The following is a 15,972-nucleotide window of genomic DNA, read 5'->3' on the forward strand; positions in this document are numbered from 1 at the left end:
GTGTAGGAGTGTGACCAATTTCTTACTTACTGAGGACAGCTGGACTTGTGTCCTCAGGGACAGGCAGTGCATGTTGTGATGGAATGACATCATCACTGTGTTGTGTAAAAGCTTGTCTTGCGGTGATGACCAGTGTGTGGGATACTAACACATTCACCCACTCTGTACAACTGTCCACTTCAGCAGCCAAACAGTGCTCCTGCTCTTCAGGACAAACCCTGTCAAACGTAAATGCTCTGACTAATGCACTACACCTTTTTAATGTTATAATTTAACTTCATGTAGAGAATCTATTTTTTTCACTCAGACTTAATCTATACAGGGTAGTCCAACTCCAACAAGACAACTCTACTGCATTGTCAAGTGTCAAGAGAAGAAAAAAATTACATGGGAAAAATAAACAGAAATAGAGTAGAAAAAATGGCATTAAAGGAGCTGTATGCAACATTTAGAGCATACCTATGATTCAGAGTCTGGCACAGGATTGTCTGCACACAGTTCCCAACATGGAAGTGGCTGAGCCAGCGTCAAGCAGCAAACGCTGCTAGCTCCATAAACACTGCTAACAACGGCAACAGTGCTGACAGAGCATTATTATTAACCTTGGTGGGGACTAGAGGGTGGGCGCCATGCTTCCATGCTGCCACAATCCCTATTTTAGTGGTAACCACTGTATGAGTGCAGTGGAGAGTGATGCTGATTATCCAGCCAGTGGAATACACACACACAGCGACTCACACGCAATAACATGCACACAAGGTGAACTAGGGCTGGGTAATATGGGCTGAAAATTACACTGTGATATTTTCTAGGCAATATCTCCATACAGGATATATCTCGATATTTTTAATCTTCTCAAAGTGCTTTATTAATGCTAAAACTGGGAGACAGAATCAAACATCACAATTAGTTTTTTTTTTGACTGAGCTCCCTTTTTGATGTGACAATATTGAAGGAATGACAATTGGTACTTTGAAAAAATGTTATCACAATTCCATTTTTTTTTTTTTAATTATTAGTTATGTGGATATAATGACTAAGTGGGTAAAGGCAAGTATTAAAACAAGTAAAACTGATAAGTGCAAAAGTGCATCACTTTACTGTAATGTAACCTGTAAGATCAGGAAAAAACACAATTTACATTTCACCATATCACGATATGAAAATATTCAGTATATTATCTCATATCTTGATATAATAATAATCATTATTATTATTATTATATTGTTATATTGCCCAGTCCTAGGCTGGATGGTCTGCCCCAAAAAACAACAGAGAAGCTTGGATTCCAACACACTGAGGCGTTTTTACACTGCCTGTTCAAGGTGGTAATATTGCGCTGTTGTGCTGCCTCAACCCTCTGTTTCAAAGTTACGATCGTGGATTAGGGGGACAGAGTTGTCTCACTATTGAGCGAGCAAATTAGTTAGTTACAACCTGAATCAAGGTCGATGTAAAAGGGACAGCCTGCAGGATGGGACAATGGACGGGACAGGTGTGACGTTTTAATTGAGCGGTATGCATGCGACCCACCATGGGAGATTCAAAGAGCAGCTAGCAACTTAGTAGCTAACTCAAAGAAGAAGACAGCTGCTGTAAATGTTTGCAAATTAGGAAAATAATGAGATCAGTCACCATATAACGGTGTCAGTAAATGATTGATGTTGACATGTTATTATAAAGCATTGCAAATGCCTATGTTGTGTTTCAAATTAGAGTCTGATGCTGTTGCGTTAAATGTCACGTCCTTCAAACCTCTTTTGCTTCTGCCATGCCACCATGCTGTCTAAAATGACACTCTGGAGTGACATGAAGCTGCATTTGTTTGGTTCTTTGTAAAAATGCAATGGCAGCATAGAGAAGGGACTTCATAGTGGCCCTATAGTGCCGTCTCTGTGTAAAAAGGGCTTAAGAGGGAGTGTGCCTTCATTCTCTGCTCAGGACACCATTACTCCACTATATCTTTTCTTAGCAAATAGCTGTAAGCTGCAATATCAATGCTCTGAATGCAGCATACACCTCCTTTAAAACACATAAAGCTGGCTAGATAGATAAAAAAACACAACTCAAGACCACATTAAACCAACCTAAATTATCTACAATGACTCAAATTTACACTTGCAGATACTGGCATAGACAACATAAACTTTGATTGATACTTTAAATGAAGCAGAAGAGATAAGGTGATCCACGATTATGGACATTGTTTGACAGCCTGGCAGAGCAACCCATGTTCCAGGACTTTGGTCCACTGAGACTTGATTGTAAATATTTGATTAAGTGATTTCCTATTCCAGGAAAAGGGATTTGACACTGAAGCGCAGCGCATGACTACTACAACAAGCAAAATAAGAGACAGATACACAGGTGTGCTCAACAGAAATTAAAAGCATGTTACCCAACATGAGTTATTGCAACTATTTACGGGCAGCAATTCAGACAGCTGTATCTGAGGATTGCCTTGTTGAATACTGAGGCAATCCTCTGTAGGCTGCCAGTGTTTGCTCCTTTGTCTGCAGCAACAAAGACCGACACTATGGACCCAATATGTTCCATCGCTCATTCCTCTATCGACTCTAATTAATAGTAGAGGATTTGATGGGATTCTTCTCCAGCTGCATCCTGGCTGAATGCTCATCATTCCCAAAGGGATTGGAGAAGCAGCCTCATAGCTGAGCTGATTGATAAATTAATGACTTTTTTCCCCAGAAAGAGAAATTCCATTGTAATTGCACAAGCCAGAAGCAGGCCAGCTCATTAAAGGGCCTAATAGAGGAGATTATTGGATAGAGATTATAGTTTTGGATGGGAAGACAAGGAGATGCTAGCAAGAAGAAACTGGCCGGTCATTTTTGACCCACAACAAAGTCCGATAAGTGGGAGTTAGCAGATGTGTCTGTATGTATGCCTCTGTGTGTTCATTACCTCTGCAGTGAGGACCTTCATCCCAGCCATCGGAGCAGTCAGGAACTCCATCGCACAGTTTGCTCATATGAAGACACACGTCCGCGTCCAGGCACCCGTGTTCATTGACAGGACACTGGTTCACCCTGTTGTGTGAGCCTGGAAAACAAGAACAACACGTGTAAGCGAACAGCAGCACAAAACAGAATATATAAAGAATCGAAATGCAACAATTAACATTGGTCAAAGGAACCTCTTTAAATGCAACAAAAATGTGATGAATTTGAAATGTGTGTATGGCTTGATAAAACTATTAAAAACAGCACCACCACACAGATATTTATATGGTTGGACTGTGGCTATAGGTAAGGCTGAATCCCTTGTTTTGGGCCCTTTAACCTGTAGATATTATTACACTTTAAAGATCTCAGTCATGACCAAAAGAAAAAGCATCCCTAACAGCACAGCAGTTAGAAAATGTCTGATATTTTAATTCAAATCTTATTAATACTCTTTATCATAGCTCAAGATCTGTCAACAACCCAAAGATATTCAGTCTACTGTCACAGAGGAGTAAAGAAACCAGGAAATGTTTTCATATTTAAAAGGTGGTATCAGAGCATTTTCACTTTTTTGTCTTAAAAAATACTCATTCATTTTCACTCAATCAATTATCAGATTAGTTTATGATGAATTTAATAGTTGATTTAATGGTTGTAACTCTACATCAAAATCGCCCTCCACCCTATGTGTAACCTGTATGATGAAACGTGGTCAAAATGATTTTCAAATGGTCCTCAACATTGGATTAAACAACTGAGGAAATCACAGAGTGTGTCTTTAAACTGGCTGTCTTACCTCACTAAAGAAGGCTTCTAGTCTTTAAATTGATTTCTCTTATGTTGTGAGGACAGTATCATCAATCAGCATTACAAAGTCAATTTAGAAAACAATCTCTACAATACATTGTTGCGGTGGAACAAAAGCTAACAGGTTAAATTTTACACTGAAATATAAAATTGTAGTGACCTTCAGGCAGATAAAGGGTTCAGACTTTTTAGCACTGAATGTTCCCTGCATGTGTCAAAGAGTGGGTTATTATGCACATGTGACATATGAGCATTCATGCATCACTGTGTACACCCTAAATGTGTGCAGTATGACAAAGCCATGAAGTATGGTCTGCAAATGTGATTATTTGGCAGAAAATCACAAAAGTAAACACTGACGACGATAAATTGAATCCAAAGGGGTGTGGAGGGTAAAGGACAGAACGTGATCTCCTCTGGTCCAAAAAGCAGGGATTTTTTTTTTTTTTTTTTTTTTTTGCATCACAGCAGAACATACAGTAGATGCAGTCTCTTCCCTTCATTCTCTCCCACTCTTCTCTCTATCTCTCCTCTCAGCCCACACTGCAGTGCAAACAGTTTGCTTTGGCTGTTTTTCTTCTTCCTCCTCCTCCTCCTCCACCTCGTTCCCTTTCTCTCTCTCTAACATCTGCTGACCCATTTTAGAAAAACACTAGAAGCAGAGAAAATAAAGTTCATTGCCTTCACAGGAAACGATCTGTGGAGTTCTGCGGGTTATGTACGATGCTGAGAGAGGCTTTGAGAGGATGATGGCTGAATTTGTGCAGGCTGAGCTGCAAACCTGTTTCAGATGCCCCCTGCAGAATAGGACATACACAAAGTCTTCAGTGTGACAAAATGCAGTTCATTTGACCCATAATTCTGCCTCAAGTCTCTGAGGACAGAGATTGTTGTACTGTAACAAAAATACAATTTACTTGACATTCAGTTTGTCTCTGTGTCATGCACATGCAGTTGAAATGTGAGAAGTTAATAGGTCTTAGAGCAAAGTAAAAAATACATCTTTCTCATATTCTTGTGCCATCAAATGAATTAAAGTGTGGATGTCCATAAAGACTTATGAGGGAGAACATTTGCCTGCACGACGGCACTCCCTGAAGAAAACCACAAGCATTCCCTGTAAGTCCTCTCTATCCATCCAATAGATTAGTAACCGCACACAGATCAAAAAATGTAATTCAGTTAAAACAAGTACCTTAAAGTGACAAGAGCTTCCATAATGATCCCACCACAGCAGCCTGTTTGGAAAATGTGCCACGTTCGAACAGAGAATTAGCTTCTAATACATTGGGCTTAGGGAGAGGGAGAGCTCTTCCATCTGGGGGATGCTAGCATATTAGCAGCCCTCCTGCAGCCTCGGCCTCTAAGCCAGCCTGATTTACATTCAATAAACTGCCAACCTGGGGATTTCTGCATAAACTGCAGTACCGAGAATAAACTGCCATGCACACTGGGAATGAAACCCTGCCAAGAATTTATCATTTGTCAACAATTTTCTGTGAGTATAAAAGACGAGTCATGGTGAAAGTCATCTGAATGACACCCACTGCACAAATCTGTGTCTCTGCAACTTGGCATACAATAAGCACATTTGACAGAAACTGATGTGTTGAGGACTGAGCTGACAGTCAGATAAACTAATTCTCTGAAATAAAGTCTGAAATACACTTCGCCCCAGAAACCATGCGCCTGCAAACTGAAGCTACCAGAAGACTGAAGAGACAACAACTTTCCATCACACCCTCTCCTCCCCCTTCCACTCACCAGGCAGCAGCAAGTTTTTGGAAACACACTAACAACTGCCAGCGATACACAACAGCCGGAATGAATTGTTTGAGTTCCACAACACAGTAATACCTTGGCAGAAGCTGAATAGGGACCAGCAGCAGAAAACTAGATAGAAAGGACAATATAGAGGATTAAATAACTTTGCAGGAGGGACAATGGAGATGAACCCTGTACTCCCTGCTCCAGTTTGGGAAGTTGTTGGCAGTGTATTACAATAAGCTCCCCTCATACTGGCAGTAGCCATTTCCTGCGTCATCTGTCAGTGGAAGCAGAGCGTTACTGTGCAAATCTGAAGAGAAAGAATACAGCACAACTTCTTCCGTCTTTACGCACACACACATACATACACACACACACACTCACACACAACACAAGCCGAGATAATGTATTTTTTAGCTGCTGACTTTTAAAACTACAGGTCTGCTTTCAAGTTGTTTTTCTCCTATGTTTAAAATAAAGATGCAACAACACAATTGATTTGAGCCAAAGTGGGATTTGGAAAAATTCAGACTTCACAGCATCAACTAGTCATTGTTACACAGTGAACAACTATCCTTTTTGGCAACTGTTTTGTTTTGTTTCTTTTGAAATTTCTTGGCTATTAGGTTTGGGTTCTCCAAAACAATTAAAACAGCCTTTTAAACCAAATTAGGTGAAATTGTTTTCTCAAAAAAGGCCTACATTCAGCACATTTTATTTGGACTATTTCTATAAAGACCAGCATACATCACCATCCAGATAAGTACTTCAAGGCAGGAGCAAAGACAATTTAGAGGAGATCATTTTACTACTGGAGCCCAGAATTGCATTGTTGTCATAAACAGGAAGACCTCCTTTCGCTCCTGAACATTAATGTTTTTGACATCTACCATTTGACACCTTTCATTGTCAAACTGTAGATTTATGTGTCAGTGAAGCAACAGTAGCCCATGTAAAGTAATATATCAAGTCTGCAGTGCCTTTTCTGAACTGAAAGATCATTACATCAAGATGCTTCAAGGCAAAGCCAACTACAAGTTACAGTTCCATGAATTTGGAAACTTCCCAGAAGCCTCTGGCTGTATAGACTGTGTAGACGTCCTGTTCCCATCTAAACTCGCTCCACCCCAGATGCTGAGGAGAACAAGAAATAAACTATCTGGGTTTCTATAAATGTTTTGGGAGTAGGCATGAGACAATATGAAAATGTAATGTCATGATTATCCTGGTCAAAATAATTGCAATTTACAATATTATCCTGATAATCATCAAAACAGGCTAGAATCTGTTAAAACTGCACTAAAACATACTGGAATCACATTTCATTACACTTTGTTAGGAAGCAAACATTTGTATTGCATCACAGATAGGACACAAATATGTTTTAGTAAACATCAACAATCTAACAATCATTACAAAGGCAGGCTTTGTCATCTTTTGAAATAAATCACGCTAAATCTCAAATAAGGTGTTTTTTTTTTCATTTTTTGAGGTTGGTGCATATGCAGCCTGTTTTTGCAGAGTCTCCTTTATTGTTGGTTGCCCAGATGTCTCTCTGGGCACTGCTGGACACAGTATTCATAATTATCCCAATAATTAAAATTCACTATTATCTCCTAATTGTGAGTGTTGTTTTTGTTTTGTTTTGTTTTGTTTTGTTTTGAAATCGTGACCCGCAACAAAATCATATATCATCCCATCCCTAATCGGGAGTAGAAAGCGTATTTTTACAGTCCTCAAGCACTGTTGCTCAGTGGAAATATATAATTTGTGATTAAAAGACTGAACTTCATCCTTGTCTCTTCTTTACATACTCAGATTGAAAAGGGAGATAATACTGAGAACCCGAAACTTAGGGCTTCTGTTTCATCCATACTTGAATGAAGCATATAATCATTTGCAGAGCAAGAGAACATTGACTTACGAACACAGAAAATATATCATTATTACAACAGCAGTCCTTTACAACAGGATTTTCCATATGTATTTATGAGTGTAAATTGTGCTTTTTGACATGTCTGTTTGAGTTTACTTCCTGCTTTTATCAGATTGCCTTTGGTTAAAATATACTTAAACAAGTTAAAACACTAGATAGTGTGAAATTATTTCTTTCTGTCACTTGAGATCTTTTTTCCTGACTGAATGAGGACTTACACAAGTGGTTGCCTTGTTCAGCTGAGTCTTAGTCAACTTTAAATTTGTAAGTGTCCTTATCAAAATTATGATCCTTTCTTAATTCTAATTCTAAAACATCATAAACTATTCTAGATTAAGCCCTGCTTCTGGGTTAATTTTTACCCTGTCAGTGAAATCAGTACTCATTCTATTTACAGCTAACACAGGCAACTTCATCTTAACCCTTAACTTGCATTAGAGAGTTTCAGTTTTCAGCTCCATTTAATTCTCAATTTACATGTTTCTGTGGCATGTCATGTAGTTGCCAGTCAGCACGCATTTTTATTGCTATATGTGAAAATAAATGCATCACTTAAATTGGAGCGACTCACAACCTGAACTTAAAATATTAAATTTTAAATGTCGCAGAACTGCTTAAACCTTCAGACGAATCATTCGGTTCATATTTCACCAGGCTGACAGATCTACTATCCCCATTTAAATAAAAGAGCATTTCCAAAATGAAAATTTACTTTACAATTCACTGATCTGGACAAAGTAATTCATATGTTTTATTATCATACTTAATCCAGCAAATTCCTATGTTCTTGCCTCGCCTTGAGTCAGAAGTGCCTCCTCGCTCTCAGCCTATAAAAAATGCAACTGCCAGGATTTGTATGAAACCAAGAGATAAGATCTATCATCCCGTGGCTTACATTTCCTACCACGCTGGTATTACTTTTGCTGTTATTTTTACTCTTTGTAAAATGCTTTGCAACTCTCTTTAAAAGTTCCATGAAACATAGATAAGGTTATAAAATGATAATCATCTCCATCTGTGCAGGGCCACAACAGAGAAATGTGAGACCACTTCGATTTGCAACCAGGTGCCTTTCTGAAACCATTCCTTCTCTCGCTTCAGCGCAGACAAAACCACAAATAAGGTACCACAAAGAGAACCGAATACATATGAAAGAAATCATTTTGAAAAATGAAGATTTGACATGGCAATCAGGATAATACAACAGGAGCGCTCTGTCGATTAAATTAGGTATCATTTGCCTTAAAGTATCATTAGCAGGTGCTGCAGAATTTGAAGGGATATAATTCTGACAGAGCAAAATTTAAGAAAAACTCAACATGTCGCTTCACTGGGATAGTGCAGACTCTTCAGTGAGTTTGGCAGCCTTGGAGACAAAAGCACTGCAAGTGAGAACAATGTGAGAAGTTTGGCAGTGCCGTGGATAACAGACAAAGAAAAAGAGGGGAAATTACAACCCTCACACCTATTAGAGGGCAGAGTGAAGATAATTACATTATTGCACTAAACTGTGTGATCAGCTAACAGTGATATTAGCATATCCCCACTGTGTCCTCAGGGATCTTAATTGTTGAAAATCTTTCTCCAATCTGCTGCGTTATCTCTCTCTGTCTCTCTTATAAGAATCACATATTATGTATCACTGGGATTCATAATGATTAAAACATTGTAAATTATGAGTCATTATGCAGAACTTGTGTTCAGCTTTTTTGAAATTGCAGCTCACACTCTTTGGAGTGAAATATGACTTTGTGCAAAGACAATATTACTCATTTCCCTGAGCACAGTGTGGATTTAGGTAATGCATCACTACCTGTGTCACCTTCAAATAATTCCCCCAATACAGAGAGCCTCACTTGTGGCTCTGGGTTCCACTAACTTTTCTGACTGGCACTAGGCATTATTGTTGCAACCAGAAAGGATAGTCTCTCCAAATGCTAGCTTCCCTCCAACACCTCAACCTTTGGACCCCACCATCCCCCACCCCAAGTTCTCGTAGTTATGCAATGACCTTAAATTTGGATCCCCTGTCGATCTTTTGTCCTCAGCATAAAAGCCTGCTTTTCTTCCTGCTCTTCGGGTTCCATGCCAGCCCCTGACTGACTCCCATAAAGTCTGCTGTCAGCTCGAATGAATATGTTGTGCGGGGTGACAGGCAGGCCTGCCCACTGACTAACTCTCCCAGCTCTGGAATCACACTTTACAGCAGCATGCACAACAAGCACATGGCCATGCCAAACCCTACTGAGGCAGCCACAGCTCACAGGACCAACAGTCCAGACATATAGTATAGCACATTGTGCCCTCACTGAAACAAGACATGATGTGCTCTTTTTTCCAACATGCTCACCATAAGCTTAAAGTATGAATATGAATAACAATCACCCAAGACAATTCAGTTAATGAAGAAATTTTGCAAATGCATTCTGCTGTGAATTATTGCACTTTAATGTAATCAGGTCTCTTAGGTAAAGAAATCAGCTACAGAGATCCTTGACACATGGATCATGGTTTAAAAAAAACAAAATAAAACTAAGGCTGGAAGTGACTCAGAAATATGTCAGTCAAGTGGTACTCATGCATTATAGTAAACAAGCCAAGTTAGTCCTCTGAGCTAATGTGGGTTGTCTACACTTACGACAGACTGGAAATGTGCAACATTTTTCTCACCCTGGGTCAATAACTGTCTATACTGGAGAGCAGCTTGAAAGTGAGGGAGTGTCAGGGGGTATCGGGGGGCAACACTATTGTACTAAAATAAATAGTTTGTAGATTTTCTATGAGCATTGTCAGATTTTTTCCCTTTCTTTGAAATCTTTTTTATCCCACACAAACCATCATAATCAATTGACATGAATTTGATCTGACTAGTTCCACTTATTTTTTTTACAAACTGCAAATGTTTTACAGAAACCTTTAAACCCTGCAGGGGGTGAGTATTTGACACTTAAAAAGGATAAATCTTGGTGGAGTATCACTTAAAGCTGCGTTTTCTTCCAGTAAAACAGCAATGCAAATCTATTAAATCTGTGTTTAGCTTGTTCAGACATTTAAGTCTGTTAAATGTGGTGCCACAGAGTAATACAGTATGGTCTCCAGCTTCAAACACAATCAAACTGTCACTGCGTAAAATGCACCGCAGACCATTTCCCCAAAGTAACACACAAAGACAGCTAACGAAAACAAACCAACAAACCATCTGCAACCAGGGGAGGAAAGCTGTGAGGCAATTACACCAGAGGAAAGACTGGAGATGAGATATGAGGAACAGAGATGACTTGAGTCTAGCGTCTCCGCCTGCTTTGACAGACGGAGAGGAAGACAGCAGGACACAGGAAAGAAAGAAAGAGGGAGAGAAGGAGACAGGGCGTGGAGGAGACAGCAGAGAAAGCGAAGTGGTGCCTGTGTGGCGTGAGAAAGCCCTGTGTTCTCTGTCTGTTGATAGGCCGGTGAAGCTGAGGAGGGCTCAGGGCCGCAGACCAGAGGGATTTACAGGGCTTTGCTCCTTCCTCTGTGGAAGCAGTGTGTCAACCGCTGCCACTACAGACCCTCCTGCCCCTGCATGGTGCCCCCTGTGAGTACAGCTACATGACTGACTATAGGCTATGAAAAGAACCCCCCTCCCCACCTCAACTTCACTGTAAAAGGCGGTTACTACAGAGAATGGATCAGCGCTTTACAAAGCCATTTCCATTTTCCTCCTCAGCCTAAATGCTAATCTGCTCATTTTCACCCGTACAAAGGCTTTTCCTGTAGGATCATCCCTTCTCCCCATCGCTCCATGTCTCCATCCCATCCCACCACCTTAGCAGTCGGCTCTTCCTGGTCGTCTTGGAGAGGCTGCTGAGGCATGACAGTCAGATGGGCCGGACAAAGGAGCAGGCTGGCGAGCGTCCAGAGGGGACTTGAGGGCAAGAGATGGACAGATAACCTTGTTGTGTGGCCCACAGCCGCCTCAGGCAGCTGCACCGAGATGATAACTCAATCTTGCCATCAGACCTCCCCAACAGCTCGGGCCCCAGGCCACGGCCTCCACTGACACGGGCCAGAGCGTGTGGGCCAAGGGACATGATGTGGTAGTGTGTTGGGAGTTGCTTTGACCACAGTGTCGTGCCACTACTGTTACATCAGACTAACTCTTTGAAGTGAGTGGACTGTCCTGTTGAGGACATGAAAGTACATGTCTACTGGAAGCTTAACATGAAAGTGTGTGTCTGGATTTCAGGGTCCACATTTGGCCATTGTTACATTAAATGCTTTCAGCCTCTTCAGCCAAGGGTCCCTCTGTTTCATTATGAAACTGCATTCCAAGGTATATCCCCTCAAAATTACTTTCAAGCATCAGTAAGGTAAAACAAACGAATTTGTATGCGACTATGCGAGCGCACAACTTCTTGTAGCCTTTAGAGACCACTTTAATGACAGCCTGACAGTACGAGCACAGGGAGTGGCTTGCATTTGCAAGTGTTAACTACTCTTGAGTTATCAGCTCATTTTCTCCCCCTGAATGAAAGTGGATAGCACTGCGTGGGAAAAGAAAGGGAACGTTATTTGCATGATTGAGATGCATTTCACCCCCTGCTTGGAAGTCCTCCTGCGGACATTTTCATGCTAAATCAGGGGCTAAAAAGTCTAACAGAGAATTAGGCGCAGACAATTGTTGCATAAGGCTTTTTTGATGATGAAAGGGATTCCTTCATGGCAAGCACTTCTCGTGATGGAGAAAGTGCTTACATGCTAGGGCTTATTCAAACATCTGTTCCCATTCGCTGGCTCAACCACAGTGAATGTGGTTCACGCAAGAATCATAATTGCATACAGACTTGGGATGCAGACATGGAGACAGTGTTTTGTACTGCAACTGTTCCAACAGTGCTGTGAAATCAAATGAAAGTTGTGACACAGCACTTTTATATCTAACAACAGCCAAAAATGCCAAAATCCCTTTTTTTGTTGATACAGTGAGATGGAAGATTTTAGCAGAGAAATATGGAACCATCTCCAAAACTTTTAGCTAGTTTTTATTGTAAAATACTAAATTAACATCCTTAAAACCCTCAATCGCTCCATAACTAAGCCGATAAATAAAGAGCTGAAAAGAAGTTAAATCAATGCGAAATAGGGGTGGGAGAAAAAGTCAATATAGCACATATATCAGGATATTTTATGGAGCAAAACTGTATTGAAAAATTGATGCAAAGTATTGACTTTTTTATTCTATACATAATTAACATTGCTAACACAAATGAAATCCTTTCAGCCTACTACAATGTGGAATCGTTTGCTTTTTCAATCCACTACATACATTTTGCCACAATAAAAAAGACTAAAACTAGATACACATACTGACATCGTCAACTTATGATATAAAACAGATGTTATCTTATGAGATAAAGCAGATGTTGTCAAACCTTTGAAAACTTTGACAAGTTTTAAGCTTCACAATCTTCAGCTGAAAAAAGGTCATAAATAACAATATATTGCAATATAGCAATCTATTGATCTATAAATCATTTATTCATCACATGGAATTATACAAGGTACAACAGTGAAGTATGATCCCATCAGCTCCTTTAACTTGTGCACTTTAATTCAGTCCTTTTTCGCATCTTCTTACATTATTGGCTGCTGCTTAAAAATTGTGTTTTCTGATCGTTCTGCTAGCAGTGCTCCTCAGCAGGACCAGGACAGCACCTTACATTCCCACTGACACACTGTATCATGTGGCGTCTGGTGATTCCCATCCCTAACCCCCCCTCTGAAAAAAAAACCCTTTGTTTTCTTTAATACTCATATCTGTTGTCAATAAACCTTTTTTTTCAAGAGAAAAAGACCTTCCATGGAGAATAGTGCACACAAACCCAACAGGTTGTATAATAAAAACAGCGCATACACAAAGAAAAATCACAACCTCAAAGTTTTAATTCACATTTTGGCTCATCAGTCCTTTGCGGACTTCAGCACACTGTCTGCTCAACATCTGCGAGGGAGGCCAAGCACTGACATCAACAACACGCCACTTTATCTCTGCGAGATAGACATAAGATAACCCTTCAACAACCTACCAAAACCACCTATCAGAGCATTAAAAAGCAACAGTCCTTTACAGAGAACCATCGTTGAGACACACAGAGCATATACTCCTGCCCTGAGGGCACGTGTCAACCACTTCCTGAGCCCTAAGCCTGTATGTAATTGAGGTGAAATGGCTTGTCTGAAACCAATTGAAGCCATGCAATGAGGGGGAGTCCCTGGGAGAGGATGACAGGGTCACACCTGCAGACAGGGGCCTGTACAGGCAGACTGCTGATGGCTATCTGAGTGTGTGTACTAGGGGCTATATGAGGGAGCTGCACACTGGGAGTCTGAAGGCTATGACGGCCAAAAAGCTGGCAACCTGCCCAGACCCCCACCGATCCATTTATGATGGCAAGTCATGCAGATCTGTGTGCAAAAACATGCATCCATGCACGTACCATCCCATCACTCTGCTTCAGTGCCCACCTAATAAACAAGCCCACAGGCTAAAGGATGCAACACTGACCCTTGGCATCAATTGCCACTTCAACCACAGCATGTCAACGCCTCATAGGATGCAACGATAAAACCCAACTACTGTGGCAGAAGTCTGTCTTTAGCTCCTCAACATAATTACAGCCCAGATGAATGGTTTGGGAACGACAGGCAATTAGACCTCCAGACAGTATGATACTGAGGAGTGCACTTTCTTCCAGCATGGGTACCAGAGGTGTAGATCAAAGAATCACGCCAGACAAAGGTACACATTTACAACACCCACCACTGACAGCAAGTGAATTCATGATCATCATAAACTAAACAGGTGGCATTTACCATAAATAAACCTGGTGCTTCAGCCAAATTAGCTACAGTCATTGTGTGGTTTTCATCGAAGCACTTGAGGATGAGTTGAATGATGCAGAAAGATTTTTGTTTTCACAAGTATCCTTTTCAAATCTATTTACAGGAAAACCTTATCTTCAGAATGATCATTTGTACATTTATTACTTCCCCTGTGTTACATTTAATTCATGAAGAAAGCCTTGTTTTTCTATTATGGCTCTATAGTGAACAAAGATTCCCCAAAAAATGAAAAAAAAAAAATCTTGATTAATTATTGTAAAAGGGGTTGAGTTTAATAACAGCAAATCTATATCACAACATCAGTTTACCAACTCTCACACAGCTTGTTCTGTATAATCCAAGTCTTATTTATCCAGCCGTATGCTCAGTACTTCCTGCATTTTTTAAAAACCTTACTATTTAAAACACTTTTGCATGGCCAGCCTGCAGTGCGCTTGCACTATTTATTCATCAGTGTTTCAAATATTACGATTTTAGTGGAAAAATCCTTGTTTCGGGAAAGTATGGAGCATACAACTGGATAAATGAGACTTAGTGTTAGAGTTTATAAGCAGATATTTTGATGTAGTTATCTAATACAGATCCCTATGACTTCAATTCATCAGCTATGTTTGCTACAATTCTTCGTTCACCATGGAGGCATTCAAGAAAAACAAAGTTTCTTCCTAAATTCAAAGTATCACAGGGCGAGTAGTTGACATACAAATGATCATTTGGACGGTGAAGTATTCCTTTAAGAAATAAAGCTCCATGCTGGCAGCATGTGCTGCCTGCACTGTCACAGTCTCTGATTTAAACGATGGCCAGACTGTAGGGCGATCCCACACCAAGATCGGAGTACAGCCAGCCAAGCTGCCACAGGAGGGAGAGGGGAAGAATAAAAAAAGAGAAAGAAGAAGAAAATAAAAGGAAAATGTTTTTGCCCTGTGAAATCTCCACGAGTACTCTTTGTAAACCAAGCCTGTAGTTAGTAATTAACTTGAACTGGAGATAATGTCGTAATTATAGCATCATGCACAACTCTAATTCCCATCAACATTAACGCATAGAATTGACTGTGGTCAGGGGGCGTGTTGGGACAAAAGTCTAAAGAGCAGGGAATCTTTTTGGAATTCTCTGACTTTGACAAACTAAGGTTGAAAAAGAAAGTTTGACTGCTGTTGTAAACGTTGCGGCTGAGTAAAAAGAGCAATGGATAAACAGATGACACCTTGAACTTTCAAAGTACAAAATTGCATCGACACAAAACTTCCCCAGTTGATCCAGATTTCCGTCCTCCCTCTCAGATGGATCAATGTTTGGCCTGCCTTTATATCTACTATTTTTCTAACAGCTCAGTTAAGAGCAGCCTTGTTTACGGCATGCCGGTCAGGTCGCCTGTTATAATGCTTCCCATTGCGCGGGCTGATGACCTGAAAACTGTTTCACCCCCTGAATGGAAAAGCTAGGATAAAAAGTAAAAAAAAAACGTCTGCATTCCTCTGAGTCAGAGCAGGATTTTAAATAACCTTCAGAGCCGTACTCCTCCAAACTCTCCTGTCTCCATCTCTGCTGGCTCAGGCCCATTCTCTCTGCAGCTTTATCTGCAGCGCTCCTTTCCAAACACTACTCACA

General features: G+C 40.4%; 1 protein-coding gene across 1 annotated transcript in view; it reads right to left on the bottom strand.

Moving 5' to 3' along the window:
* Window positions 1-15,972, bottom strand: part of lrp1ab (low density lipoprotein receptor-related protein 1Ab) — a 108,551-nt gene that overhangs the window by 73,170 nt on the left and 19,409 nt on the right. Inside the window, exon 3 of the mRNA XM_042491442.1 lies at window positions 2,926-3,063. Within this exon, the coding sequence (XP_042347376.1) occupies window positions 2,926-3,063 (138 nt within the window). The remainder of the gene's footprint in view (window positions 1-2,925; window positions 3,064-15,972) is intronic.

This window comes from Plectropomus leopardus, chromosome 8 (genome assembly GCF_008729295.1).
Source record: "Plectropomus leopardus isolate mb chromosome 8, YSFRI_Pleo_2.0, whole genome shotgun sequence".
Classification (NCBI taxonomy): Eukaryota; Metazoa; Chordata; class Actinopteri; order Perciformes; family Serranidae; genus Plectropomus; species Plectropomus leopardus.